The 27,925-nt window shown below is 47.5% G+C and overlaps 1 protein-coding gene across 1 annotated transcript; it reads right to left on the reverse strand.

Annotated features, from left to right (window-relative positions):
* Positions 1–27,092, reverse strand: LOC130128092 (uncharacterized protein C16orf52 homolog B-like). The gene is made up of 3 exons (XM_056297803.1): positions 26,630–27,092; positions 5,176–5,388; positions 1–185 (listed from the first exon to the last, which is right to left on the reverse strand). Exons 1-3 carry the CDS (start codon positions 26,742–26,744, stop codon positions 1–3), a joined length of 513 nt encoding a protein of 170 aa, XP_056153778.1. The 5' UTR covers positions 26,745–27,092.
* Positions 27,093–27,925: the final 833 nt, after the last annotated feature.

Genomic DNA, 27,925 nt, shown 5'->3' on the forward strand with positions numbered 1-27,925 from the left:
TCAGCCAGGCAAACAGACCTTCCCAGCAAACAGCAGACCCACGATGGTGAAGAATATGGACATGACGAAGAGCACGTAGGAGGAGCCCACCACCGTGTTGTTGGGGAGTTTATAAGGCTGACCTCCGACCTCACTGATATAGAAACCAATGGGGAATATGAGAGCCGCCATACACAGCAAGACCACTGGGAGAGAGAAAGAGAGAGAGAAAGAGGGAGAGAAAGAGAGGCGTGCATTAAAACCCCCAACTCCTGTTCGGAATACAAAGCATTTTGTTCTTTCCACTCTTGTTGTAAGAGGAACACTGCAACACCTTCAGACAAAAATATCACAAAAACACAAAACTGAATCTATTGAGTGAATCTGTTCATTTTATCCCATCTGTAAAAATTATGATAATAACAACAACAACAATAATATCAATAATAATAATAATAATAACAATAATAACAATAATAATAATATATGGCCCAAACCAAGGAACAGAAAAGGATTTTTTACCCAGCTAAAAAATGAGCAGAGGAATTACCATCAGGATCAATTTATCATTGCTGGGGATTTCAACTGCACTCTAGACTTTACTGTGGACAGGACAAGTGAGGAACCTCATCCACAGTCATCTCAGAGCCTTAAGAGTATGATCACACACTTATATCTGACACATGGAGGGTCAGACATCCGCAATCCAGACATGACACATGGGTGAAGGTCAGCAATAACAGGGTGAGTTCAGGCAACTAGACAGGATCTACCTTTCCCAAAGTCTTGGCTCAAAGTAACGTAATTAGTAATTAGTTCACAGTTCACACTGACCATCACTTTGTCAGCATAGATTTGATCCTTTTGTGAGGTGAAAAGGTTAAATCCTACTGGCTTTTTAACAAAAATCTCCAGCAAAACGGTACTTTCTGCCAGAGTTTTGAGCATTTTTGGCAGCAGTGGAAAATCAAAAAAGCTGATTTTAGTTCTTTGAAGCTGTGGTGGGAAGTAGGTAAGGCACAAATTCATGTTTTGTGCCAGCAGTACACCTCCCATTCCACTGCTAAGATCAAGGCAACAGTACAGGAACTTGATGCTAATATTAGGAATATTGATGAGGGGTTACAAGAGATTCAGATCCCAATATGGGTTGTCTGCTGCAGGAGAAGAGGTGGGAGTTGAGCTCTTTCCTACAGGAGAGAGTGAAGGGAGCTCTTGTCACGTCTCACTTTCTCCAGCTAAAGGACATGGATGCCCCAAGCTCTTTCTTTTTCAATCTGGAGAGAACAGTGGCTCAGAGGAAGCAGATGACCTGCCATAGACTTCCAAGAGGCAGAGTGACCACCAGTCTGGGTGAGATGAGGAGCCATGTGATGGACTTCTACACTAACCTCTCTGGGGCAGAACAATGCAGCATGGAGTACTGCAAAGAGCTCCTGGAAGGGCTTCCTCAGCTCAGCCTGGAAGAGAAAGCTGCTCTGGACTGTGAGCTGACTCGGGAGGAGTTGACAGTTGCTGTCAACCAGATGGCATCAGGACGGGCACCAGGGATTGATGGTTTCTCCACTGACTGTTATAAGCTGTTCTGGAATACCCTTGGAAATGGTGTTTTGTTGGAGTGTTTCAAAACAGGATCTCTTCCTGTCTCCTGTCAGTAAGAAGTCATTTCCCTGCTACCCCAAAAAGGGGACCTGGCATTACTTTAGAACTGGAGGCCAGTTGCCCTCCTCTGTACAGACTATAAGGTGCTTTCCAGACCCTTATCAAACAGACTTAAGGACAGCCTGGAAATAATTGTATATACAGATCAAACTTACTGTGTACCTGACAGAACAATCATGGACAATATTTTCCTTACACAAGATGTTGTTGATGTGCGTAATTTTTACAATGTTAATTTTGCTATTATCTCTTTGGATCAGGAGAAAGCTTTTGACAGGGTAGATCACTGTCATTTGTTTTCTGCACTTCTAGGCTTGGGTTGGTTTATTGTATAATGGTGCTCAATGTATGGTGCTCAATGTATAGTGAAGATGGGGGCAAGACTGAGTAGGCCAATCCCTGTATGGCAAGGGATAAGACAGGGTTGTCCTATTTCTAGACAACTATATAGCTTAGCTATTGAGCCCTTGCTGTGCAGGTTGAGAAGTCGAATCAGTGGTCTCTTACTGCCTTGGTTCCCAAAATTAAATTGTCTTCCAATTGATTCTGCTTATGCTGACAATGTTAATATTTTTGTCTCCAGCCAGGGGGATGTTCAGTGTTGGCAGGGTATCCTGTCTCTTTATGAAAAGGCCTCATCTGCATGGGTGAACTCGACAAAGAGTATAGCCTTGTTGGTAAGACAGTGGAGGGATCAGACAGTGCCCAGTCTGCTTGGAGGACATGAGTGGGGGAAGGACGGGCTGAAATTGCTGGGAGTATTTTTGGGCACTGAGGAATTTGAGGAGCAAAGAAATGGGAGGGAGTTAAGGAGAAAGTGCGTGCTCAGTTGCCTAAATGGAAATGGTTGGTACCCCAGTTGTCATATAGGGGAAGAGTTCTGGTTGCAAATAACTTGGTCGCTGTGACTCTTTGGCACAGACTCAATGCTCTGACACCACCAAGAGGTGGGATAGAGGACATTCAGAGAGCCATCCTGGACTTATTTTGGTCTGGCCAGTAATGGGTCTGGAAAGCAGCCCTCTACTTGCCTGTGGCTAAATGGGGGCAGAGACTGATCAACATCCAGTCCAAAATCACCTCATTTAGACTTCAGACTGCAGAAAGACTGCTGTGGCCCAAGCTGGATAGATACAGTTCGATTGCTGCTGGGCGATTGGGCTATGATAAGCAGCTTTTCCTTTTACAACCCGAGGATGTGGACTTTACAGGACTGACACATCTTTACAGCTCTGTACTGCAGGGCATGGACGATTATTAAGATCACATGTGCCACAAATGAGACTCCAGGCATATGGTTGCGTGAGGAACCTTTGCTTTTTAACAACCTCACAACGACAAACACTGCAGTCTGCTAGCCATTCTGAGGGAGGCTGGCTGCACCAAACTGGGCCATCTGATGAAGATGACGGCAACATCTGTGGACGCCCTGAGAGAACAAAGCAACATCACCTCAGGCTGATCAACAGAGTGGTGTAGGAAGTCTGTGCTGCCCTGCCACAACACCTGAGAACATTTGCAGAAAACCGTACTCTGTGTGACCACCAGTGGAGTGAAGAGTGTGAGTATAGTTTTCCCTCTCTGTCACTCAGCTGTGGGGGAGTGGAAGTAAGGAAGAGCTCTTTTGCTGTCTTTCACAACCCCCCACCTGGATAAGTTTCAGGGTGTGGGGGAAAAAAGTGGTCTACTAAATCTGCATTAAGGTTCTGGATCTGTGCTCTCTGGCAGGGATGAAGGAGTCGAGGTGGACTGGGTTTTTTTGGTCCAGATGTTTCCCCGAAAGGCAGCTGGTGGTCCCTGTACAAGCTGCCCATTGAAAAGTGGACAGCAGACCTCCAGTGCAAAGTGGTACACGGGGCAATATCTACAAACAGATACAGCGTGCACCTGGATCCAGAGCAGGGGGAGGAATGTATTTTCTGTTCTCAGATTCAGACCCTGGTATATTTATTTGTTCAGTGTCCTCTGTTGCCAGCACTGTTTGAACTTTTAAAAGGGTGGTTTCAGGATCTTGGGGAGGTTTTTTCTTTTGGTTTATTTGTTTTTGGTCCGAAATATTGTGCTAAAAAGAAGATTGTATGCACACTGGTGAACTTGTTATCTAGTTCTGCCAAGTTGACCATCTGGCTGACATGCAGGAATTGGACTCAGAGTGCTGGCAGTGTGGAGACTGTACAGGTTCTGGAGGGACTGCTGAAGGCCCAACTAAGGGTGGAACATGCTTATTATAAGATGATGGACAATCTGCGGGCCTTCAGTCACATTTGGGCTGTGGGGCGTTACGCTGTGGGGGGAAGATGGAGAGTTGATTTTAAACTTCTGATCAGAGAAACATGTTTTTTGTTATTGGTTGACAAGTTCTGTTGTACTTCAGGAATGCTTTTTGCCCTCAAGTAATGATGTGACAGTGATATGGTTTTTCTTTGCAATGGTTCAATAAAGAGACGTTGTCTCTGTCTGTCTCTCTCTGTCAGTCTCTTTCCTCCCGTTAATCTAATATGGTCAGCTTGTTTTTGTTTCCTGTGATTATCTCGCTGTCAGTGTCTCAGATTGATTCCTACTTTACTCACATCTGCTCCACAGCTCATCTAGTAGTACTGTAACAGGCTGATCTGTACGTAAGTGCGTAAGTACGTAGGTAAGTAAGAGTTTGTTTATATAGTGCCTTTTAAAAATGATTTAAAACAAAATTAGTTTTGGGAAGTCAATTGCACCAGCGTAACATGTCACTACCTGCTGTAATGTGTTCATATCACTCTTTTAAAAGTCACATGCAAACTTTTCCTGTGTACTGTTCCCAGTACTTACCTTCCAAACACACATTTGCCTGCATACAACTATGGCTGTTTCCATCAAGTTATTTCTATGTGAAGTTGAAGTTTCAGTTAAGAAAAGTTGACTTAAAACTGTAAATACTATAAAACATTCCCAATTGTACTTGGCCAATTACTCCACTCTTCTGAGCCGTCCCGGTCTCTGCTCCACCCCCTCTGCTGATCTGGGGAGGGCTGCAGACTACCACATGTCTCCTCCCACACATGTGGAGTCACCAGCCGCTTCTTTTCACCTGACAGTGAGGAGTTTCACCAGGGGGACGCGTGGGAGGATCACGCTGTCCCCCCCAGTTCCCCCTCCCCCCTGAACAGGCGCCCCGACTGACCAGAGGAGGCGCTAGTGCAGCGACCAGAACACATACCCACATGCGGCTTCCCACCTGCAGACACGGCCAATCGTGTCTGTAGGAACGCCCGACCAAGCCGGAGGCAACACAGGGATTCAAACCGGCGATCCCCGTGTTGGTAGGCAATGGAACAGACCACCACGCTACCCGGACGCCCTGCTGATGTCAATTTCCTTAAAACCAGGAAACTGAAACACACTTGATAAGCATTTTGACAAATTTGAGTTAAAAGTCTGTTAACACGTGAATCTTTACTTTGGGATGGGAACATGGCTGATGAGAGCATGTCAGATAGATGTAGGACAGCAGGGGACGAGAAAAGACATTGGTCAGGATGGAGGTCGGACACATACTGCCGGTGAAGGCGATCCAGCGGGCGTACCGGGTGGCTTCACGGCGCCAATGTGACATCACCAACAGAGCGCAGGTGACAGTGAGAGAGACGATTCCCAAGATGATGAAGAAGAGCGTGGTGACCCATTCCGGTGGGAGACGGGGAGGGATGCAGGACCGATCCCGACCGTGGATGGTCTGACACTGCTGGACCAGACCCACCGTTAAAGAACCTAAGAACAGAGAGACACAGAGAGAGAGACAGAGAGAGAGACAGAGAGACACAGAGAGAGAGACAGAGAGAGAGATAAACGGATTAATGAAACATTAGGAATTCAAGGCAGATTCAGTAGAGCTGGGCAAAAATTCAATATTGCAGGTATCGTCCTTCAGTGGACTCATCCATCCATCCATCCATCCATTATCCATCCATCCATCCATTATCCCAACCGCTTATCCTGCTCTCAGGGTTGCGGGGATGCCGGAGCCTTTCCCAGCAGTCATTGGGCGGCAGGTGGGGAGACACCCTGGACAGGCCACCAGGCCATCACACAGAGCCAACACACACACACACACACACACACACACACACACACACCGAGGGACAATTTAGTACGGCCGATTCACCTGACCTTCATGTCTTTGAGTCACCTGACCTGCATGTCTTTGGGTCACCTGACCTACAGGTCTTTGAGTCACCTGTCCTACATGTCTTTGAGTCACCTGACCTTCATGTCTTTGAGTCACCTGACCTTCATGTCTTTGAGTCACCTGACCTACATGTCTTTGAGTCACCTGACCTACATGTCTTTGAGTCACCTGACCTTCATGTCTTTGAGTCACCTAACCTTCATGTCTTTGAGTCACCTGACCTTCATGTCTTTGAGTCACCTGACCTTCATGTCTTTGAGTCACCTGACCTACATGTCTTTGAGTCACCTGACCTACATGTCTTTGAGTCACCTGTCCTACATGTCTTTGAGTCACCTGACCTACATGTCTTTGAGTCACCTGACCTACATGTCTTTGAGTCACCTGACCTTCATGTCTTTGAGTCACCTAACCTTCATGTCTTTGAGTCACCTGACCTTCATGTCTTTGAGTCACCTAACCTTCATGTCTTTGAGTCACCTGACCTACATGTCTTTGAGTCACCTGACCTACAGGTCTTTGAGTCACCTGTCCTACATGTCTTTGAGTCACCTGACCTACATGTCTTTGAGTCACCTGACCTTCATGTCTTTGAGTCACCTGACCTACATGTCTTTGAGTCATCTGACCTTCATGTCTTTGAGTCACCTGACCTTCTTGTCTTTGAGTCACCTGACCTTCATGTCTTTGAGTCACCTAACCTTCATGTCTTTGAGTCACCTGACCTACAGGTCTTTGAGTCACCTGTCCTACATGTCTTTGAGTCACCTGACCTTCATGTCTTTGAGTCACCTGACCTTCATGTCTTTGAGTCACCTGACCTTCATGTCTTTGAGTCACCTGACCTGCATGTCTTTGAGTCACCTGACCTACATGTCTTTGGACTGTGGGAGGAAACCGGAGCCCCCAGAGGAAACCCCCACAGACACGGGGAGAACATGCAAACTCCACACAGAGGACGACCCGGGACCACCCCCAAAGCTGGACTACCCGGGGCTTGAATCCAGGACCTTCTTGCTGTGAGGCGACCACACTAACCACTGCGCCGCCATGCAGCCCTCAGTGAATGATGGATGAAATATCTGTGACCTCCAATGTCTCACAAAATGAGGTGTGAAGTACCTGAGTGAGTATTTTCTGAAAAGTAGTTCTGGTTTAACATGATACCTTCCATTACCGCCCAGTTCGATGTGAGGAACCGCCGCTGGCCTCTCACACATGGTGTTTTTGCATATGGAAGCAGAAATCATGACATCAGTATCTTTTGACCTGCCTTGGTCAGCGTAGTATTTTCCATGTTTTCCAGCAGTATCCCTGATATGCTTCCTTTCTGTCTGTCCTGGTTTGCTTCATGGAAGTCGGGATGAGGTGGTTAATAAACGCAGCAGGTTGGCAGACATGCTGGGCAGGATGAGATGCTAAGCTCCAGACACGTCAGTCAGGGGCAGATGGAGGCCGACTGCCCTCCGTCCTGTCCCCACCCAGTACACATCCAGTACAGTTGCCCTGGGTCTTATAGACAGGATATCCTGTCTCTTATCGACCAGGCGTTCCAGTAAGCGGGTGGGCGTGTGCCAGATAACAACGGGCGATGCAGTGAGATGTTCCTCCAGTCTCACTGAGGGAGGCAGAGGTCTTCTCCCCAGCAGGAAGATTCATGTTTACCAGACAAGAGAACAAAACAGGCTGAACTTTCTTTTGTTGGATTTTCCCCCTTTTCTCCCCAGTTGTACTTGGTCAATCGCCCCACTCTTCCAAGCTGTCCCGGTCTCTGCTCCACCCCCTCTGCTGATCCGGGGAGGGCTGCAGACTACCACATGCCGCCTCCCATACATGTGGAGTCATCAGCCCAGTCCGACTCGAGTCGTGATTTTCAGGACTCGTGACTCGACTTGGGACTTGAGCACCGATGACTCGGACCCGGACACCGGGGACTCGACACTCGACTCGGACTCGAGGTTTAGTGACTCGACTACAACACTGGTGTGTGTGCACATGCTTGCGAGTGCATTTGTTTGGCTACTGTGTCACAAAGCAAATGAACTCCGTCCGAAGTGGCGACAGCTGTGTCACTTTGTTTCCTGCAGACCTGTTTTATTTGTGTGTCAGCTTCTTTACCGTGCCAGAGTGGAGCACTGGAGCCCATCTCGGAACGCGACTCAGACTCAACCTTGATGACGCAGACTTGGACTCAGGGAATGGGGACATGACTCGGACTTGGACTCGAACACTGGGTACTCGAGACTTGACTCGGACTCAAGGTTTAGTCACTCGACTACAACACTGCACCAGGGGAACGTAGCACGTGGGAGGATCACACTATTCCCCCCAGTTCCCCCTCCCCCCCGCACAGGCGCCCTGACCGACCAGAGGAGGCGCTAGTGCAGCGACCAGGACACATACCCACATCCGGCTTCCCACCCACAGACACGGCCAATTGTGTCTGTAGGGACGCCCGACCAAGCCGGAGGCAACACGGGGATTCGAACCAGCGATCCCCGTGCTGCTAGCCAACAGAATAGACCACCACGAAACCCGGGAACCCCAAAGACACTGAACTTTTTACTGGACACATTTCAGAATCGTGTTGGATATGTATTCATCAGGGGCGTCCAGGTACCGGGGCGGTCTATTCTGTTGCCTAGCAACCGGGGATCACCAGTTCAAATCCCCGCGTTACCTCCGCCTTGGTCGGGCGACCCTACTCTGTAGGTGGGAAGCAGGATGTGGGTATGTGTCCCAGGTGCTGCACTAGCGCCTCCTCTGGCTGGTTGGGGCGCCTGTGGGGAGGGAGGGGGAACTGGGGGGAATAGCGTGATCCTCCCACATGCTACGCCCCCCCTGGTGAAACTCCTCACTGTCAGGTGAAAAGAAGCGGCTGGTGACTCCACCTGTATGGGAGGAGGCATGTGGTAGTCTGCAGCCCTCCCTGGATCAGCAGAGGGGGCGGAGCAGAGACCGGGACGGCTCGGAAGAGTGGGGCTATTGGCCAGGTACAGGGGGAAAAAATCCAAAAAAAGGGAAATGTATTCATCAGAAACACAAGACAGTTTTACAAACAACAGAAGCTGTCAATCAAGCCATCCATCACGCTCTACAAGCAAGCTACTGATTGTTAATTATTAATACCTCGCATTTCCTGTGTCCATCTGACGCTGCCGTTTGGCCATGGCAGCTTCCCGCGAGTCATAAGAAGAGCCTTAGATCGATGAGGAGCGCCTCCAGTGGTGAAGGTCTGGCAGTAACAGGCCTTATCGTGAAGACAGACGAGAGCTGTCAATCAGAAGGACTGACTGAAGCATTCCTCACGTGGATGTGAGCAGAGCTGCAGAGCTGCAGAGCTGATCAGCTCTTCTGTCAACACAACACCGCCAGTAAACACACACACTCTGTGGGAACCCCCACGAGCACCACCACAGGCACCGCCCCGCTGCAACGTGCTGGGGGGAGGGTCTTGCCGGGTCTGTTCAGCAGCTGTTCTAGGTGGGCAAACACGGGCTTGTTTACACGTGTTTGTGCGTGCGCACATGCACAGCTCTTTGCAAATGGCCTAATGTGTAGTTTGTAAACACTTATTGAGACCCAGTCTGCCTCCCACCGCCTCGCTTCACAACACCATGTCTTGTTAATGTGTAGGTGGCACGCTAGTACACACACACACACACACACACACACACACACACACACACACACACACACACACACACACACACACACACACACACACACACACACACAGAGCGTTTGCAAAGCCAGGCATGCACACAGACACACACCGTGCAGGCCTAAGGAGCATTGGGAGCTGCGGGGAGTGGGGGAGGTGGGGGAGGGGAGGGGGGGGTGAGACGGCTCTGCAGGTCTGCGTTAACATCTGAATGTCTGACAGCACAGCAGACGTACAGATGTAACACGTTTGATTTGATATGTTTTATTTTAAACACGTAAAATATAAACACAACACAAGAATGAAATAAACAATAAACAATACAGAAAACCCAATAAACAAATTCCCATAAACAACGCACATTAAATATTACATGTTCAGAAGTAGCAGAAGGAGGTATACGCCTATTTATCCTGCCAGTTCTCCACTAATCATCAATTAACTCTTAATCTTTATCGGATATACAAGGAACAACCCAGCCACTGAGGAGGCACAAGCCAGTGCATCCTTAGTGCCGGTCCCAAACCCGACAAATGCAGAGGGTTGCATCAGGAAGGGCATCCGGCGTAACACCTTTGCCAAATGAAATATGCAGATCATAAATCAGATTTCCATACCGGATCAGTCGACACCCGGGTTACCAATGACCGCCACCGGTACTGTTAACCAGCAGGGTGCCGGTGGAAAACTATGCTACTGTTGGGTGAAGGAGAAGGAGAGGGGGAAGGCAAGTCCAGAGGCAGCGAGAGAGTCGGAACTTTGAATGTTGGCACTATGACTGGTAAAGGGAGAGAGCTGGCTGACATGATGGAAAGAAGAAAGGTAGGCATACTGTGTGTACAAGAGACCAGGTGGAAGGGGAGTAAGGCCAGGAGTATCAGAGGTGGGTTCAAACTCTTCTACCATGGTGTGAATGGGAGGAGTAATGGGGTAGGGGTAATTCTGAAGGAAGAGTATGTCAAGAGTGTGCTGGAGGTGAAGAGAGTGTCAGACAGAGTGATGAGTATGAAGCTGGAAATCGAAGGTGTATTGCTGAATGTTATCAGTACATATGCCCCGCAAGTTGGGTGTGAGATGGATGAGAAAGAAGAATTCTGGAGTGAGTTGGACAACATGGTGGAGAGGGTACCCAAGGAGGAGAGAGTGGTGATTGGAGCGGACTTCAATGGACATGTTGGTGAAGGGAACAGAGGTGATGAGGAGGTGATGGGAAGGTATGGAGTCAAGAAGAGAAATGTGGAAGGACAGATGGTGGTGGATTTAGTGAAAAGGATGGAAATGGCTGTGGTGAATACATACAGTGCATCCAGAAAGTATTCACACCCCTTCACTTTCCACACATTTTGTTCAATCTACACACAATACCCCATTATGACAAAGTGAAAAAGGTTTTGTAGAATTTTTTGCAAATGTATTAAAAATAAAAAACTGAAATATTGCATGTACATAAGTATTCACACCCTTTGCTATGACACTCAAAATTGAGCTCAGGTTCATCCTGTTTCCACTGATCATCCTTGAGATGTTTCTACATCTTGATTGGAGTCCACCTGTAGTAAATTCAATTGATTGGACATGATTTGGAAAGGCACACACCTGTCTATATAAGGTCCCACTGTTGACAGTGCATGTCAGAGCAGAAACCAAGCCATGGAATCAAAGGAATTGTCTGTGGACCTCCGAGACAGGATTGTAACGAGGCACAGATCTGGGGAAGGGTACAAAACAATGTCTACAGCTTTGAAGGTCCCAAAGAGCACAGTGGTCTCCATCATTCATAAATGGAAGAAGTTTGGATCCACCAGGACTCTTCCTAGAGCTGGCCGCCCAGCCAAACTGAGCAATCGGGGGAGAAGGGCCTTGGTCAGGGAGGTGACCAAGAACCCGATGGTCACTCTGACAGAGCTCCAGCATTCCTCTGTGGAGATGGGAGAACCTTCCAGAAGGACAACCATCTCTGCAGCACTCCACCAATCAGGCCTTTATGGTAGAGCGGCCAGACGGAAGCCTCTGCTCAGTAAAAGGCACATGACAGCCCGCTTGGAGTTTGCCAAAAAGCACCTAAAGGACTCCCAGACCATGAGAAACAAGATTCTCTGGTCTGATGAAACCAAAATTGAACTCTTTGGCCTGAATGCCAAACGTCACGTCTGGAGGAAACCAGGCACCTCCCATCACCTTGCTAATACCATCCCTACAGTGAAGCATGGTGGGGGCAGCATCATGCTGTGGGGATGTTCTTCAGCGGCAGGAACTGGGAGACTAGTCAGGATCAAGGGAAAGATGGATGGAGCAAAGTACAGAGAGATCCTTGATGAAAACCTGCTCCAGAGCGCTCAGGACCTCAGACTGGGACGAAGGTTTACCTTTCAACACGACAACGACCCTAAGCACACAGCCAAGACAACGAAGGAGTGGCTTCGGGACAAGTCTGTGAATGTCCTTGAGTGGCCCAGCCAGAGCCCAGACTTGAACCCCATTGAACATCTCTGGAAAGACCTGAAAATAGCTGTGCAGCGACGCTCCCCATCTAACCTTACAGAGCTCAAGAGGATCTGCAGAGAAGAATGGGAGAAACACCCCAAATATAGGTGTGCCAAGCTTGTAGCTTCATACCCGAGAAGACTTGAGGCTGTAATCGCTGCCAAGGGTGTCTCAGCCAAGTACTGAGTAAAGGGTGTGAATACTTATGTACATGCAATATTTCAGTTTTTTATTTTTAATAAATTTGCAAAAATTTCTACAAAACCTTTTTCACTTTGTCTTTATGGGGTATTGTGTGTAGATTGATGAGAAAAAAAAGGGATTTAATCCATTTTGGAATAAGGCTGTAACATAACAACATGTGTGGAAAGTGAAGGGGTGTGAATACTTTCCGGATGCACTGTATTTCAAGAAGAGGGAGGAACATAGGGTGACATACAACAGTGGAGGAAAGTGCACACAGGTGGACTATATCCTATGTAGGAGACACAATGTGAAAGGGATTGGAGACTGCAAGGTGGTGACAGGGGAGAATGTAGCTAGGCAGCATCGGGTGGTGGTCTGTAGGATGACTTTGGAGACCAAGAAGAGGAAGGGAGTGAAGACACAGCTAAAGATCAAATGGTGGAAGTTGAAGAAGGAAGACTGCTGTGTGGAGTTCAGGCAGGAGGTAGGACAGACACTGGGTGGTAGTGAAGAGTTGCCAGATGGCTGGGCAACCACAGCAGAAATAGTGAGGGAGACAGCTAGGAAGGTACTTGGTGTGTCATCAGGACAGAGGAAGGAAGACAAGGAGACTTGGTGGTGGAATGAGGAAGTACAGCAAAGTATACAGAGGAAGAGGTTGGCAAAGAAGAAGTGGGATAGTCAGAGAGATGAAGAAAGTAGACAGGAGTACAAGGAGATGCAGCATAAAGTGAAGAGAGAGGTGGCAAAGGCAAAGGAAAAGTTGTATGGTGAGTTGTATGACAGGTTAGACACTAAGGAAGGAGAAAAGGACTTGTACCGATTGGCTAGACGGAGGGACCAAGCTGGGAAGGATGTGCAGCAAGTTAGGGCGATCAAGGATAGAGATGGAAATGTGCTGACAAGCGAGGAGAGTGTGCTGAGAAGGTGGAAGGAGTACTTTGAGGGGCTGATGAATGAAGAAAATGAGAGACAGAGAAGGTTGGATGATGTGGGGATAGTGAATCAGGAAGTGTGGTGGATTAGCAAGGAGGAAGTGAGGGCAGCTATGAAGAGGATGAAGAGTGGAAAGGCAGTTGGTCCTGATGACATACCTGTGGAGGCATGGAGGTGTTTAGGAGAGATGGCAGTGGAGTTTTTAACTAGATTGTTTAACACAATCCTGGGAGAGTGAGAGGAGGCCTGAGGAGTGGAGAAGAAGCATACTGGTACCGATTTTCAAGAACAAGGGCGATGTGCAGAACTGTAACAACTACAGAGGTATAAAGTTGATCAGCCACAGCATGAAGTTTTGGGAAAGAGTAATAGAAGCTAGGTTAAGAGGAGAGGTGATGATCAGCAGCAGCAGTATGGTTTCATGCCATGAAAGAGCACCACAGATGTGATGTTTGCTTTGAGAATGTTGATGGAGAAGTATAGAGAAGACCAGAAGGAGGTACATTGTGTCTTTGTAGATTTAGAGAAAGCATACGACAGGGTGCCGAGAGAGGAGGTGTGGTATTGTATGAGGAAGTTGGGAGTTGCAGAGAAGTATGTAGGAGTGGTGCAGGATATGTATGAGGGAAGTGTGACAGTGGTGAGGTGTGTGGTAGGAATGACAGATGGGTTCAAGGTGGAGGTGGGATTACATCAAGGATCGGCTCTGAGCCCTTTCTTTGCAATGGTGATGGACAGGTTGACGGACGAGATCAGGAAGGAGTCTCTGTGGACTATGATGTTTGCGGATGACATTGTGATCTGTAGTGAGAGTAGGGTGCAGGTTGAGGAGAGTCTGGAGAGGTGGAGGTATGCACTGGAGAGAAGAGGAATGAAAGTCAGTAGGAGCAAGACAGAACACCTATGTGTGAATGAGAGAGAGGACAGCGGAATGGTGAGGATGCAAGGAGTGGCGGTGACAAAGGCGTATGAGTTTAAAGACTTGGGGTCAACTGTCCAAAGTAACGGGGAGTGCAGAAGAGAGGTGAAGAAGAGAGTGCAGGCAGGGTGGAGTGGGTGGAGAAGAGTGTCAGGAGTGATTTGTGACAGAAGGGTATCAGCAAGAGTTAAAGGGAAGGTTTAAAAGATGGTAGTGAGACCAGCTATGTTGTATGGTTTGGAGACAGTGGCACTGATGAAAAGACAGGAGGTGGAGCTGGAGGTGGCAGAGATGAAGATGATAAGATTTTCACTGGGAGTGATGAAGAAGGACAGGATTAGGAACAAGTATATTACAGGGACAGCTCAGGTTGGACGGTTTGGAGACAAAGCAAGAGAGACAAGATGGAGATGGTTTGGACATGTGTGGAGGAGAGATGCTGGGTATATTGGGGGAAGGATGCTGAATATGGAGCTGCCAGGGAAGAGGAGAAGAGGAAGGCCAAAGAGGAGGTTTATGGATGTGGTGAGGGAGGACATGCAGGTGGCTGGTGTGACAGAGGAAGATGCAGAGGACAGGAAGAGGTGGAAATGGATGAGCCACCATGGCGATCCCTAACAGGAGCAGCCATCAGTAGTAGTAGTAGTAGTAGTAGCAGTAGTAGATCATCTTTGTTTTGTTCAAATTTAATGTAATTTATTCGTCAAACCACCTTTTAAATTTTCTCATTTCTGTTGTGGTCACTTCCAAAACCTCCAGAACATAAAATATTGGTATCGTCCGCAAATAAGACTAATTTCAATATTTTTGATAGTCTGCATATATCATTTATGTACAGAATCAACAATTTTGGGCCTAATACTGAACCGAGGGACTTCACAATTAATTTCCATGCATGCTGATTTATGCTCAGCTATCTTCACAAATTGTTGCCTGTTTATTAAATAGCTTCTCAACTAATTCAGCAAGTTCACTGGTGAGAAGTTAACTGGTGAGAAGTTAACTGGTGAGAAGTTAACTGGTGAGAAGTTCACTGGTAAAAACTTAACTGGTGAGAAGTTCAGTAGTAAGAAGTTAACTAGTGAGATGTTCACTGGTGAGAAGTTAACTGGTGAGAAGTTCACTGATGAGAAGTTTAGTGGTGAGAAGTTTACTGGTGAGAAGTTCACTAGTGAGAAGTTAACTAGTGAGATGTTCACTGGTGAGAAGTTAACTGATGAGAAGTTTACTGGTGAGAAGTTCACTGATGAGAAGTTTACTGGTGAGAAGTTAACTGATGAGAAGTTTACTGGTGAGAAGTTTACCGGTGAGATGTTCACTAGTGAGAAGTTCGCCGGTGAGAAGTTCACTAGTGAGAAGTTCACTGGTGAGAAGTCCACTGGTGAGAAGTTCACTGGTGAGAAGTTTACCGATGAGAAGTTCACTGGTGAGAAGTTCACTGATGAGAAGTTTACTGGTGAGAAGTTCACTGATGAGAAGTTCACTAGTGAGAAGTTCACTGGTGAGAAGTCCACTGATGATAAGTTCACTGGTGAGAAGTTTACTGGTGAGAGGTTTACTGGTGAGAAGTTCACTGGGGAGAAGTTAACTGATGAGAAGTTTACTGGTGAGAAGTTCACTGATGAGAGGTTTACTGGTGAGAAGTTTACTGGTGAGAAGTTAACTGATGAGAAGTTTACTGGTGAGAAGTTAACTGATGAGAAGTTTACTGGTGAGAAGTTCACTGGTGAGAAGTTAACTGATGAGAAGTTAACTGGTGAGAAGTTCACAGATGAGAAGTTTACTGGTGAGAAGTTAACTGATGAGAAGTTTACTGGTGAGAAGTTTACCGGTGAGATGTTCACTAGTGAGAAGTTCGCCGGTGAGAAGTTCACTAGTGAGAAGTTCACTGGTGAGAAGTCCACTGGTGAGAAGTTCACTGGTGAGAAGTTTACCGATGAGAAGTTCACTGGTGAGAAGTTCACTGATGAGAAGTTTACTGGTGAGAAGTTCACTGATGAGAAGTTCACTAGTGAGAAGTTCACTGGTGAGAAGTCCACTGATGATAAGTTCACTGGTGAGAAGTTTACTGGTGAGAAGTTTACTGGTGAGAAGTTCACTGGTGAGAAGTTAACTGATGAGAAGTGTACTGGTGAGAAGTTCACTGGTGAGAAGTTAACTGATGAGAAGTGTACTGGTGAGAAGTTCACTAGTGAGAAGTTTACTGGTGAGAAGTTAACTGATGAGAAGTTTACTGGTGAGAAGTTCACTGGTGAGAAGTTAACTGATGAGAAGTTAACTGGTGAGAAGTTCACTGATGAGAAGTTTACTGGTGAGAAGTTAACTGATGAGAAGTTTACTGGTGAGAAGTTTACCGGTGAGATGTTCACTAGTGAGAAGTTCGCCGGTGAGAAGTTCACTAGTGAGAAGTTCACTGGTGAGAAGTCCACTGGTGAGAAGTTCACTGGTGAGAAGTTTACCGATGAGAAGTTCACTGGTGAGAAGTTCACTGATGAGAAGTTTACTGGTGAGAAGTTCACTGATGAGAAGTTTACTGGTGAGAAGTTCACTGATGAGAAGTTTACTGGTGAGAAGTTAACTGATGAGAAGTTTACTGGTGAGAAGTTCACTGGTGAGAAGTTAACTGATGAGAAGTTCACTGGTGAGAAGTTAACTGATGAGAAGTGTACTGGTGAGAAGTTCACTGGTGAGAAGTTAACTGATGAGAAGTGTACTGGTGAGAAGTTCACTAGTGAGAAGTTCACTGATGAGAGGTTCACTGATGAGAAGTTTACTGATGAGAAGTTAACTGGTGAGAAGTTCACTGGTGAGAAGTTCACTGATGAGAAGTTCACTGATGAGAAGTTTACTGATGAGAAGTTCACTGGTGAGAAGTTCACTGATGAGAAGTTCACTGATGAGAAGTTTACTGATGAGAAGTTTACTGATGAGAAGTTAACTGGTGAGAAGTTCACTGACGAGAAGTTTACTGATGAGAAGTTAACTAGTGAGAAGTTCACTGGTGAGAAGTTTACTGGTGAGAAGTTCACTAGTGAGAAGTTCACTGATGAGAAGTTTACTGATGAGAAGTTCACTGGTGAGAAGTTCACTGATGAGAAGTTCACTGATGAGAAGTTTACTGATGAGAAGTTTACTGATGAGAAGTTAACTGGTGAGAAGTTCACTGACGAGAAGTTTACTGATGAGAAGTTAACTAGTGAGAAGTTCACTGGTGAGAAGTTTACTGGTGAGAAGTTCACTAGTGAGAAGTTCACTGATGAGAAGTTCACTGATGAGAAGTTAACTGGTGAGAAGTTCACTGATGAGAAGTTTACTGATGAGAAGTTAACTGGTGAGAAGTTCATTGGTGAGAAGTTTACTGATGAGAAGTTAACTAGTGAGAAGTTCACTGATGAGAAGTTTACTGATGAGAAGTTCACTGACGAGAAGTTTACTGATGAGAAGTTAACTGGTGAGAAGTTCACTGATGAGAAGTTAACTAGTGAGAAGTTCACTGGTAAAAATTTAACTGGTGAGAAGTTTAGTGGTGCAGACTGGGAGGAAAACGTGTTCAAAGCAATTCCAGCTAAGAAACGAATTAAACTAATGATGAACTGAGAAAATGGCCACTGGTGTAAGTGGGAGAAAAACACTGGCATGAAGTGATGACGTAAACATGGTGGTCTACACGAAAACACACACACACACACACACACACACACACACACACACACACACACACACACACACACACACACACACACACACACACACACACCAAAGTGTTTTCAGCTGAAGCGATTTCCGTCCTAACAGAGCTCGGAGAGCCTCTGTTCTCCAAACAGAGAATCTCCCTCCCAGGAGGCCTAATTAAAAGTCCCCACACACTCGTCCGTTTACAAACAACTCTTCCCCCTATCAGGTAATTACTACCAGGCTAATTAGACTGGAACAAAAGGCTCCAGCTCTGCCGGAGTTCAGACAGTTGTTCAGGGCCGCGGAGGGGAGGACGGGACACCCAAGGTCCATGTGGAAGCATGAGGGTTGAGGGACGCTCGCTCACAACACAAACAGCAAACTGAAATCCCTTTGGTGTGTGGCAGGTTTGTGTTGACATGTGCAACACAAACCTGCCAGCCATGTGTTGAGGCTGCAGATGCGTTGCTTCATGTAGGAATGTGACTCCAGGCTGTGACGAGCGTGCTGAAATCAAGCCTGGCACACAGCACGGTACGGGGGGTGGGGGTGGGGGTGGAGGGGGTGGAGGCTGGCTGTCTCCGCTTGCTTCATTTGTGTAGTTTCAGTCAGCGTTCAGTGGACGGTCTTTGAACCTGGACGCTGCACCATTGTGGTAAGGTTGGACATCCGAGTGTGGAGGGAAAACTCACAACACAACAAGACCTGACACTAACTTCAGCACGTCACACACGGACGTCCCGCCTTCACACACACACACACACACACACACACACACACACACACTTCCTGCTGCTGCGGTACTACTACTGCTGCGGTACTACTACTGCTGTACTACTACTACTGCTGTACTACTACTGCTGTACTACTACTGCTGTACTACTGCTGTACTACTACTACTGCTACTGTACTACTACTGCTACTGTACTACTACTGCTGCTGTACTACTACTGCTGTACTACTACTGTACTACTACTGCTGTACTACTACTACTGCTACTGTACTACTACTGCTGTACTACTACTGCTGTACTACTACTACTGTACTACTACTGCTGTACTACTACTACTGCTGTACTACTACTGTACTACTACTACTGCTACTGTACTACTACTGCTGTACTACTACTGCTGTACTACTACTACTGCTGTACTACTGCTGCTGCTGCTGTACTACTACTGCTGCTGTACTACTACTACTGCTGTACTACTGCTGCTGCGGTACTACTACTGCTGTACTACTACTGCTGCTGCTGCTGTACTACTACTACTGCTGTACTACTACTGCTGTTGTACTACTACTACTGCTGCTGCTGTAATACTACTACTGCTGTACTACTACTGCTGCTGTACTACTACTGCACTACTACTACTGCACTACTACTGCTGTACTACTACTACTGCTGTACTACTACTGCTGTACTACTACTACTGCTGTACTACTACTACTGCTGTACTACTACTGCTGTACTACTACTACTGCTGTACTACTACTACTGCTGCTGCTGTACTACTACTGCTGTACTACTACTGTACTTCTACTGCTGTACTACTACTGCTGTACTACTACTGCTGCTGTACTACTACTACTGCTGTACTACTACTACTGCTGCTGCTGTACTACTACTACTGCTGCTGTACTACTACTGCTGTGCTACTACTGCTGCTGTACTACTACTGCTGCTGTACTACTACTGCTGCTGCTGCTGTACTACTACTGTACTACTACTGCTGTACTACTACTGCTGCTGCTGCTGTACTACTACAGCTGCTGTACTACTACTGCTGCTGTACTACTGCTGCTGCTGTACTACTACTGCTGTACTACTACTGCTGTACTACTACTACTGCTACTGTACTACTACTGCTGTACTACTACTACTGCTGTACTACTACTACTGCTGCTGCTGTACTACTACTGCTGCTGCTGCTGTACTACTACTACTGTACTTCTACTGCTGTACTACTACTGCTGTACTACTACTGCTGCTGTACTACTACTACTGCTGCTGCTGCTGTACTACTACTGCTGCTGTACTACTGCTGCTGCTGTACTACTACTGCTGCTGCTGCTGTACTACTACTGCTGTACTACTGCTGTACTACTACTGCTGTACTACTGCTGTACTACTGCTGTACTACTGCTGCTGCTGCTGTACTACTACTGCTGCTGTACTACTACTACTACTGCTGCTGCTGTACTACTACTGCTGTACTACTACTGCTGCTGCTGCTGTACTACTACTGCTGCTGTACTACTACTGTACTACTACTGTACTACTTCTGCTGTACTACTACTGCTGCTGCTGCTGTACTACTACAGCTGCTGTACTACTACTGCTGCTGTACTACTGCTGCTGCTGTACTACTACTGCTGCTGTACTACTGCTGCTGCTGTACTACTACTGCTGTACTACTGCTGTACTACTGCTGTACTACTGCTGCTGCTGCTGTACTACTACTGCTGCTGTACTACTACTGCTGCTGCTGCTGTACTACTACTGCTGCTGTACTACTACTGCTGCTGCTGCTGTACTACTACTGCTGCTGTACTGCTGCTGTACTGCTGCTGTACTACTGCTGCTGCTGCTGTACTACTGCTGCTGCTGTACTACTACTGCTGCTGTACTACTACTGCTGCTGTACTACTGCTGCTGCTGTACTACTGCTGCTGTTGTACTACTACTGCTGCTGTACTACTGCTGCTGCTGTACTACTACTGCTGTACTACTGCTGCTACTGTACTACTACTGCTGTACTACTGCTGCTGCTGTACTACTACTGCTGTACTACTACTACTACTGCTACTGTACTACTACTGCTGTACTACTACTACTGCTGTACTACTACTGCTGCTGTACTACTACTGCTGCTGCTGCTGTACTACTACTGCTGCTGTACTACTACTGCTGCTGTACTACTACTGCTGCTGCTGCTGTACTACTACTGTACTACTACTGCTGCTGCTGCTGTACTACTACAGCTGCTGTACTACTACTGCTGCTGTACTACTACTGCTGCTGTACTACTGCTGCTGCTGTACTACTACTGCTGCTGCTGCTGTACTACTACTGCTGCTGTACTACTGCTGCTGCTGTACTACTACTGCTGCTGTACTACTACTGCTGCTGCTGCTGTACTACTACTGCTGTACTACTGCTGTACTACTGCTGTACTACTGCTGCTGCTGCTGCTGTACTACTACTGCTGCTGTACTACTACTACTACTGCTGCTGTACTACTACTGCTGCTGTACTACTACAGCTGCTGTACTACTACTGCTGCTGTACTACTACTACTGCTGTACTACTGCTGCTGCTGTACTACTACTGCTGCTGCTGCTGTACTACTACTGCTGCTGTACTACTACTGCTGCTGCTGCTGTACTACTACTGCTGTACTACTGCTGTACTACTGCTGTACTACTGCTGCTGCTGCTGCTGTACTACTACTGCTGCTGTACTACTACTACTACTGCTGCTGTACTACTACTGCTGCTGTACTACTACTGCTGTACTACTACTGCTGCTGCTGCTGTACTACTACTGCTGCTGTACTACTACTGCTGCTACTGTACTACTACTGCTGCTGTACTACTGCTGCTGCTGTACTACTACTACTACTGCTGCTGTACTACTGCTGCTGTTCTACTGCTGCTGCTGTACTACTACTACTGCTACTGTACTACTGCTGCTGCACTATTGCTGCTGCTGCTGTACTACTGCTGCTGTACTACTACTACTGCTGTACTACTACTACTGCTGTACTACTGCTGCTGCTGTACTACTACTGCTGCTGTACTACTGCTGCTGCTGTACTACTGCTGCTGTTGTACTACTACTGCTGCTGTACTACTGCTGCTGCTGTACTACTACTGCTGTACTACTGCTGCTGCTGTACTACTACTGCTGCTGTACTACTGCTGCTGTACTACTACTACTGCTGTACTACTGCTGCTGCTGTACTACTACTGCTGCTGTGCTACTACTGCTGTACTACTGCTGCTGCTGTACTACTGCTGCTGTACTACTACTGCTGTACTACTGCTGCTGCTGTACTACTACTGCTGCTGCTGTACTACTGCTGCTGCTGTACTACTACTGCTGTACTACTGCTGTACTACTGCTGCTGCTGTACTACTACTGCTGTACTACTGCTGCTGCTGTACTACTGCTGCTGTACTACTGCTGTATTAGTGCTGTACTACTGCTGTACTACTGCTGTACTACTGCTGTATTACTGCTGTACTACTACTGTATTACTGCTGTACTACTGCTGTCTTAGTGCTGTACTACTGCTGTCTTACTGCTGTATTACTGCTGTACTACTACTGTATTACTGCTGTATTACTGCTGTCTTAGTGCTGTACTACTGCTGTCTTACTGCTGTATTACTGCTGTACTACTGCTGTATTACTGCTGTATTACTGCTGTCTTAGTGCTGTATTACTGCTGTGCTACTGCTGTCTTAGTGCTGTATTACTGCTGTACTACTGCTGTGCTACTGCTGTATTACTGCTGTATTACTGCTGTACTACTGCTGTCTTACTGCTGTATTACTGCTGTCTTACTGCTGTATTACTGCTGTACTACTGCTGTCTTACTGCTGTATTACTGCTGTACTACTGCTGTCTTACTGCTGTATTACTGCTGTACTACTGCTGTCTTACTGCTGTATTACTGCTGTACTACTACTGTATTACTGCTGTATTACTGCTGTCTTAGTGCTGTACTACTGCTGTCTTACTGCTGTATTACTGCTGTACTACTGCTGTATTACTGCTGTATTACTGCTGTCTTAGTGCTGTATTACTGCTGTGCTACTGCTGTCTTAGTGCTGTACTACTGCTGTGCTACTGCTGTATTACTGCTGTATTACTGCTGTACTACTGCTGTCTTAGTGCTGTACTACTGCTGTCTTACTGCTGTATTACTGCTGTACTACTGCTGTCTTACTGCTGTATTACTGCTGTCTTACTGCTGTATTACTGCTGTACTACTGCTGTCTTACTTCTGTATTACTGCTGTCTTACTGCTGTACTACTGCTGTCTTACTGCTGTATTACTGCTGTACTACTGCTGTCTTACTGCTGTATTACTGCTGTACTACTGCTGTCTTACTTCTGTATTACTGCTGTCTTACTGCTGTACTACTGCTGTGCTACTGCTGTCTTACTGCTGTACTACTGCTGTACTACTGCTGTCTTACTTCTGTATTACTGCTGTCTTACTGCTGTACTACTGCTGTGCTACTGCTGTCTTAGTGCTGTACTACTGCTGTCTTACTGCTGTACTACTGCTGTCTTAGTGCTGTACTACTGCTGTATTACTGCTGTACTACTGCTGTGCTACTGCTGTATTACTGCTGTACTACTGCTGTGCTACTGCTGTCTTACTGCTGTATTACTGCTGTACTACTGCTGTCTTAGTGCTGTACTACTGCTGTCTTACTTCTGTATTACTGCTGTACTACTGCTGTGCTACTGCTGTCTTAGTGCTGTACTACTGCTGTCTTACTTCTGTATTACTGCTGTACTACTGCTGTCTTACTGCTGTATTACTGCTGTACTACTGCTGTCTTAGTGCTGTACTACTACTGTACTACTGCTGTCTTACTTCTGTATTACTGCTGTACTACTGCTGTAATACTGCTGTACTACTGCTGTCTTACTGCTGTATTACTGCTGTACTACTGCTGTCTTACTTCTGTATTACTGCTGTATTAGTCCTGTACTACTGCTGTCTTACTGCTGTATTAGTGCTGTACTACTGCTGTCTTACTGCTGTATTACTGCTGTCTTAGTGCTGTACTACTACTGTACTACTGCTGTCTTACTTCTGTATTACTGCTGTACTACTGCTGTATTACTGCTGTACTACTGCTGTCTTACTTCTGAATTACTGCTGTGTTAGTCCTGTACTACTGCTGTCTTACTGCTGTATTAGTGCTGTACTACTGCTGTCTTACTGCTGTACTACTGCTGTCTTAGTGCTGTACTACTACTGTACTACTGCTGTCTTACTTCTGTATTACTGCTGTACTACTGCTGTAATACTGCTGTACTACTGCTGTCTTACTGCTGTATTACTGCTGTACTACTGCTGTCTTACTTCTGTATTACTGCTGTATTAGTCCTGTACTACTGCTGTCTTACTGCTGTATTAGTGCTGTACTACTGCTGTCTTACTGCTGTATTTCTGCTGTACTACTGCTGTCTTAGTGCTGTACTACTACTGTACTACTGCTGTCTTACTTCTGTATTACTGCTGTACTACTGCTGTATTACTGCTGTACTACTGCTGTCTTACTGCTGTATTAGTGCTGTACTACTGCTGTCTTACTGCTGTACTACTGCTGTATTACTGGGACCACCTTTCAGCCAGTGGTGGTCGTTTAATATTCAAGCATGATGCTACAGTCAGAAACATTTCCCTCTTGCACCTTTTCTCACACACACACACGCACACAGACGGGCGAGGCACCGTCCAGCAGCAGTAAATGTTATCTCAGCGAACATCAGGTGTCGATGCAAATTCACCTATACAGGTAAATTCCCGGTATAGGTAAACTCACCTGTATAGGTAAACTCACCTATACAGGTAAATTCACCTGTATAGGTAAACTCACCTGTATAGGTAAACTCACCGGTTTAGGTAAATTCACCTGTATAGATAAACTCACCTGTATAGATAAGCTCACCTATACAGGTAAATTCCCGGTATAGGTAACCTCGCCTGTATAGGTAAACTCACCTGTATAGGTAAACTCACCTGTACAGGTAAATTCACCAATACAGGTAAATTCACCGGTATAAGTAAACTCAGCTGTATAGGTAAACTCACCTGTATAGGTAAACTCACCTGTATGTGTAAACTCACCTATACAGGTAAATTCACCTATACAGGTAAATTCACCGGTATAAGTAAACTCACCTGTATAGGTAAACTCACCTGTACAGATAAACTCACCTGTATAGGTAAATTCACATGTATAGGTAAATTCACCTGTATAGGTAAACTCACCTGTATAGGTAAACTCACCTGTATAGCTAAACTCACCTGTATAGGTAAACTCACTGTATAGAGCGTTTTCTTTTCCCCACAACGGTGGCTGTGGGGTAAAATGAGCCAAAGCCCTGGAGTGAGTCTAGCAAGAGGATGTGGCATTTTAACAGTGTTAAAAGTACATTTGTTTCTTTACTTTAAAATCTTTCACTAAGGCTCCTTTGAAAAACAAGAGAATGTGCTGTTCAACTTGATTTTCTTCCCTCAGACGGATGCAACCCTTCACAGGCGCTCTCATTGCAAGCACAGCCTTCCCGGCGTTTCCCTGACAGGTCACAGGGTCCTGAGGTGGGAAACCGGCGGGACAGAGTTCCCTGGATATCGATCCCTGCTCCCGCTCCCGGGAACATGAGCCCGTGCAGGTAGCCTCCCCGAACACGTCAGGGATGCTTGCTGCACGTGTGAATGAGGTATTAGACTCCTGCAGCTTCCCACCCAGACATGTAGTCTGGTGATGGGCACTTAACCGTCTGTCAAAACGTCTGTCTGTCCTCCTGCACTGCTCATTCAGTCGGCAAGTTAAAAGGGGACAGACAGACAGACAGACAGACAGCTGACAGCACACGTGCTGGTTTGCCTCCTTGAGACGTTTCCCAGCCGTCTCAGTGGCGCCGCCTGGGCGGTGAGGGACAGAGCAGATGCAGAGAGGACCTGGAGCTTGGACATGCTGATGGACAAAATGTGGCGCCGCCTGGACGGTGAGGGACAGAGCAGATGCAGAGAGGACCTGGAGCTTTGACATGCTGATGGACAAAATGTGGCGTCGCCTGGACGGTGAGGGACAGAGCAGATGCAGAGAGGACCTGGAGCTTTGACATGCTGATGGACAAAATGTGGCGTCGCCTGGACGGTGAGGGACGGAGCAGATGCAGAGAGGACCTGGAGCTTTGACATGCTGATGGACAAAATGTGGCGCCGCCTGGACGGTGAGGGACGGAGCAGATGCAGAGAGGACCTGGAGCTTTGACATGCTGATGGACAAAATGTGGCGTCGCCTGGACGGTGAGGGACAGAGCAGATGCAGAGAGGACCTGGAGCTTTGACATGCTGATGGACAAAATGTGGCGTCGCCTGGACGGTGAGGGACAGAGCAGATGCAGAGAGGACCTGGAGCTTGGACATGCTGATGGACAAAATGTGGCGCCGCCTGGATGGTGAGGGACGGAGCAGATGCAGAGAGGACCTGGAGCTTTGACATGCTGATGGACAAAATGTGGCGCCGCCTGGACGGTGAGGGACAGAGCAGATGCAGAGAGGACCTGGAGCTTTGACATGCTGATGGACAAAATGTGGCGTCGCCTGGACGGTGAGGGACAGAGCAGATGCAGAGAGGACCTGGAGCTTTGACATGCTGATGGACAAAATGTGGCGTCGCCTGGACGGTGAGGGACAGAGCAGATGCAGAGAGGACCTGGAGCTTGGACATGCTGATGGACAAAATGTGGCGCCGCCTGGACGGTGAGGGACGGAGCAGATGCAGAGAGGACCTGGAGCTTTGACGTGCTGATGGACCAAATGCTAAAGAGCAACATATTGGTTGTGCAACTGAAAACGTCTCGTTCTTTATGTATTGCACAACTGTGGAAAACAATTCCAAGTCCAAGTTACTGAACTTTGCAGCTTCTACTACAGCTTCTACTGCAGCTTCTACTGCAGAATAGATGAGCCGCGCAGGACAGCAGACATGAAGAAGCAGCCGTCACAGTACTGAAGGCGAGAGGATCATTCTGAACTGGTGAACCGGGGACGGTTCGCTGTCAGTGTTCTGGAAACGTAGAACAGAACAGAACTCGTCCAACCGAGGCTGGGACCGCGTCTCGGTCTCATGTCAGACAGACACCGACAGTAAAACCACAGTAAAACCCAGTAGAAACGAGACGAACAGAGAAAACCTACCTAACTTACCGGATGACTCTCCGGTGTTGATCCAGTCTGGACTGGCGATGCTGGCGATGGCGAATATGTCCGCAGCCAGAAAGAGGCATCCTGAGATGACTGTCAGTTTATCCATCGCCACAGCGGAGGAGCCTGGTGGAGGAGCCTGGTGGAGGAGGCTGGCAGAGGAGCCTGGTGGAGGAGGCTGGCGGAGGAGCCTGGCGGAGGCGCTCAGCAGAACGTCAGTCCGCGTGAAGTCCCGTCATCACGACCACCTCTGCGGGGATGGAGAAGGTCCTCTGGCTCATGCTGAGCTTTAATGGAGTCCAGCGAAGGGCAGCATGTCACATAGTCCCTCAAAGTTCAAACTCGGAGGGTCCTTCAGGAAGCCTCGCATGGTCTCCGGACCAGCTGTTGCTCATGGGCATCTGGCGGCGAAGTCCCTTTAGGAAAGGCGGCTGCAGCCGAGCCGAGCCGAGCGGGGGTCTCGCAGGAGGGACGTGCGCTTCAACGGGACTCGCTTGCGGCGGCCGACGGGTAATTCGTGAGCAGCGAAACGAACCTCCTTATTTCCTTACTTCTGCAGCTCTTTCGGCATATGGACACGTTTTTCCTCTTTTTCACGGAGCAGGAGCAGAAACGTCGTCCGGGTCCTCGGCGAGCAGCTCTCGGGTCATCCTGGGCTCGACTTCAACAAGCACGTCGTAGTTCTACTCGGATTTGAACGTTTCCCGTCCAGAAAAGCAGTTCGGCTCGCGTTCCGTCCGCACACAGCGCCGTTGAACGGTGGGAGCAGCGTGCCTACGGACTCCCCTCCTCTCCACACAGCCGCTCTCGCGAGAACCCCCGGGATTCTCAACCGAGAACGAGACTTCGCTTCCTCCATCCATCCATCCATCCATTACCTGAACCGCTTCTCCTGCTCTCGGGGTCGCGGGGGGATGCTGCAGCCTATCCCAGCAGTCATGGGGCGGCGGGCAAGGAGACACCCCGGACAGGCCGCCAGACCACCACACACACACACACACACACACACACACACACACACACACACACACACACCTAGGGATAATTTGGTATGGCCATGTCACCTGACCTGCAGGTCTTTGGACTGTGGGAGGAAACCCACACAGACACGGGGGGAACATGCAAACTCCACACAGAGGACGACCCGGGACGACCCACCAAGGCTGGACGACCCCGGGGCTCGAACCCAGGACCCTCCTGCTGTGAGGCCACCGCGCCACCCACTGATGAGACGGAGTTGTGGAAAGCGCTTCACATTTGATCTGAACACCCATTTGCAGTCACACAGAG

Source organism: Lampris incognitus, chromosome 17 (assembly GCF_029633865.1).
Source record: "Lampris incognitus isolate fLamInc1 chromosome 17, fLamInc1.hap2, whole genome shotgun sequence".
NCBI classification, from domain to species: Eukaryota; Metazoa; Chordata; class Actinopteri; order Lampriformes; family Lampridae; genus Lampris; species Lampris incognitus.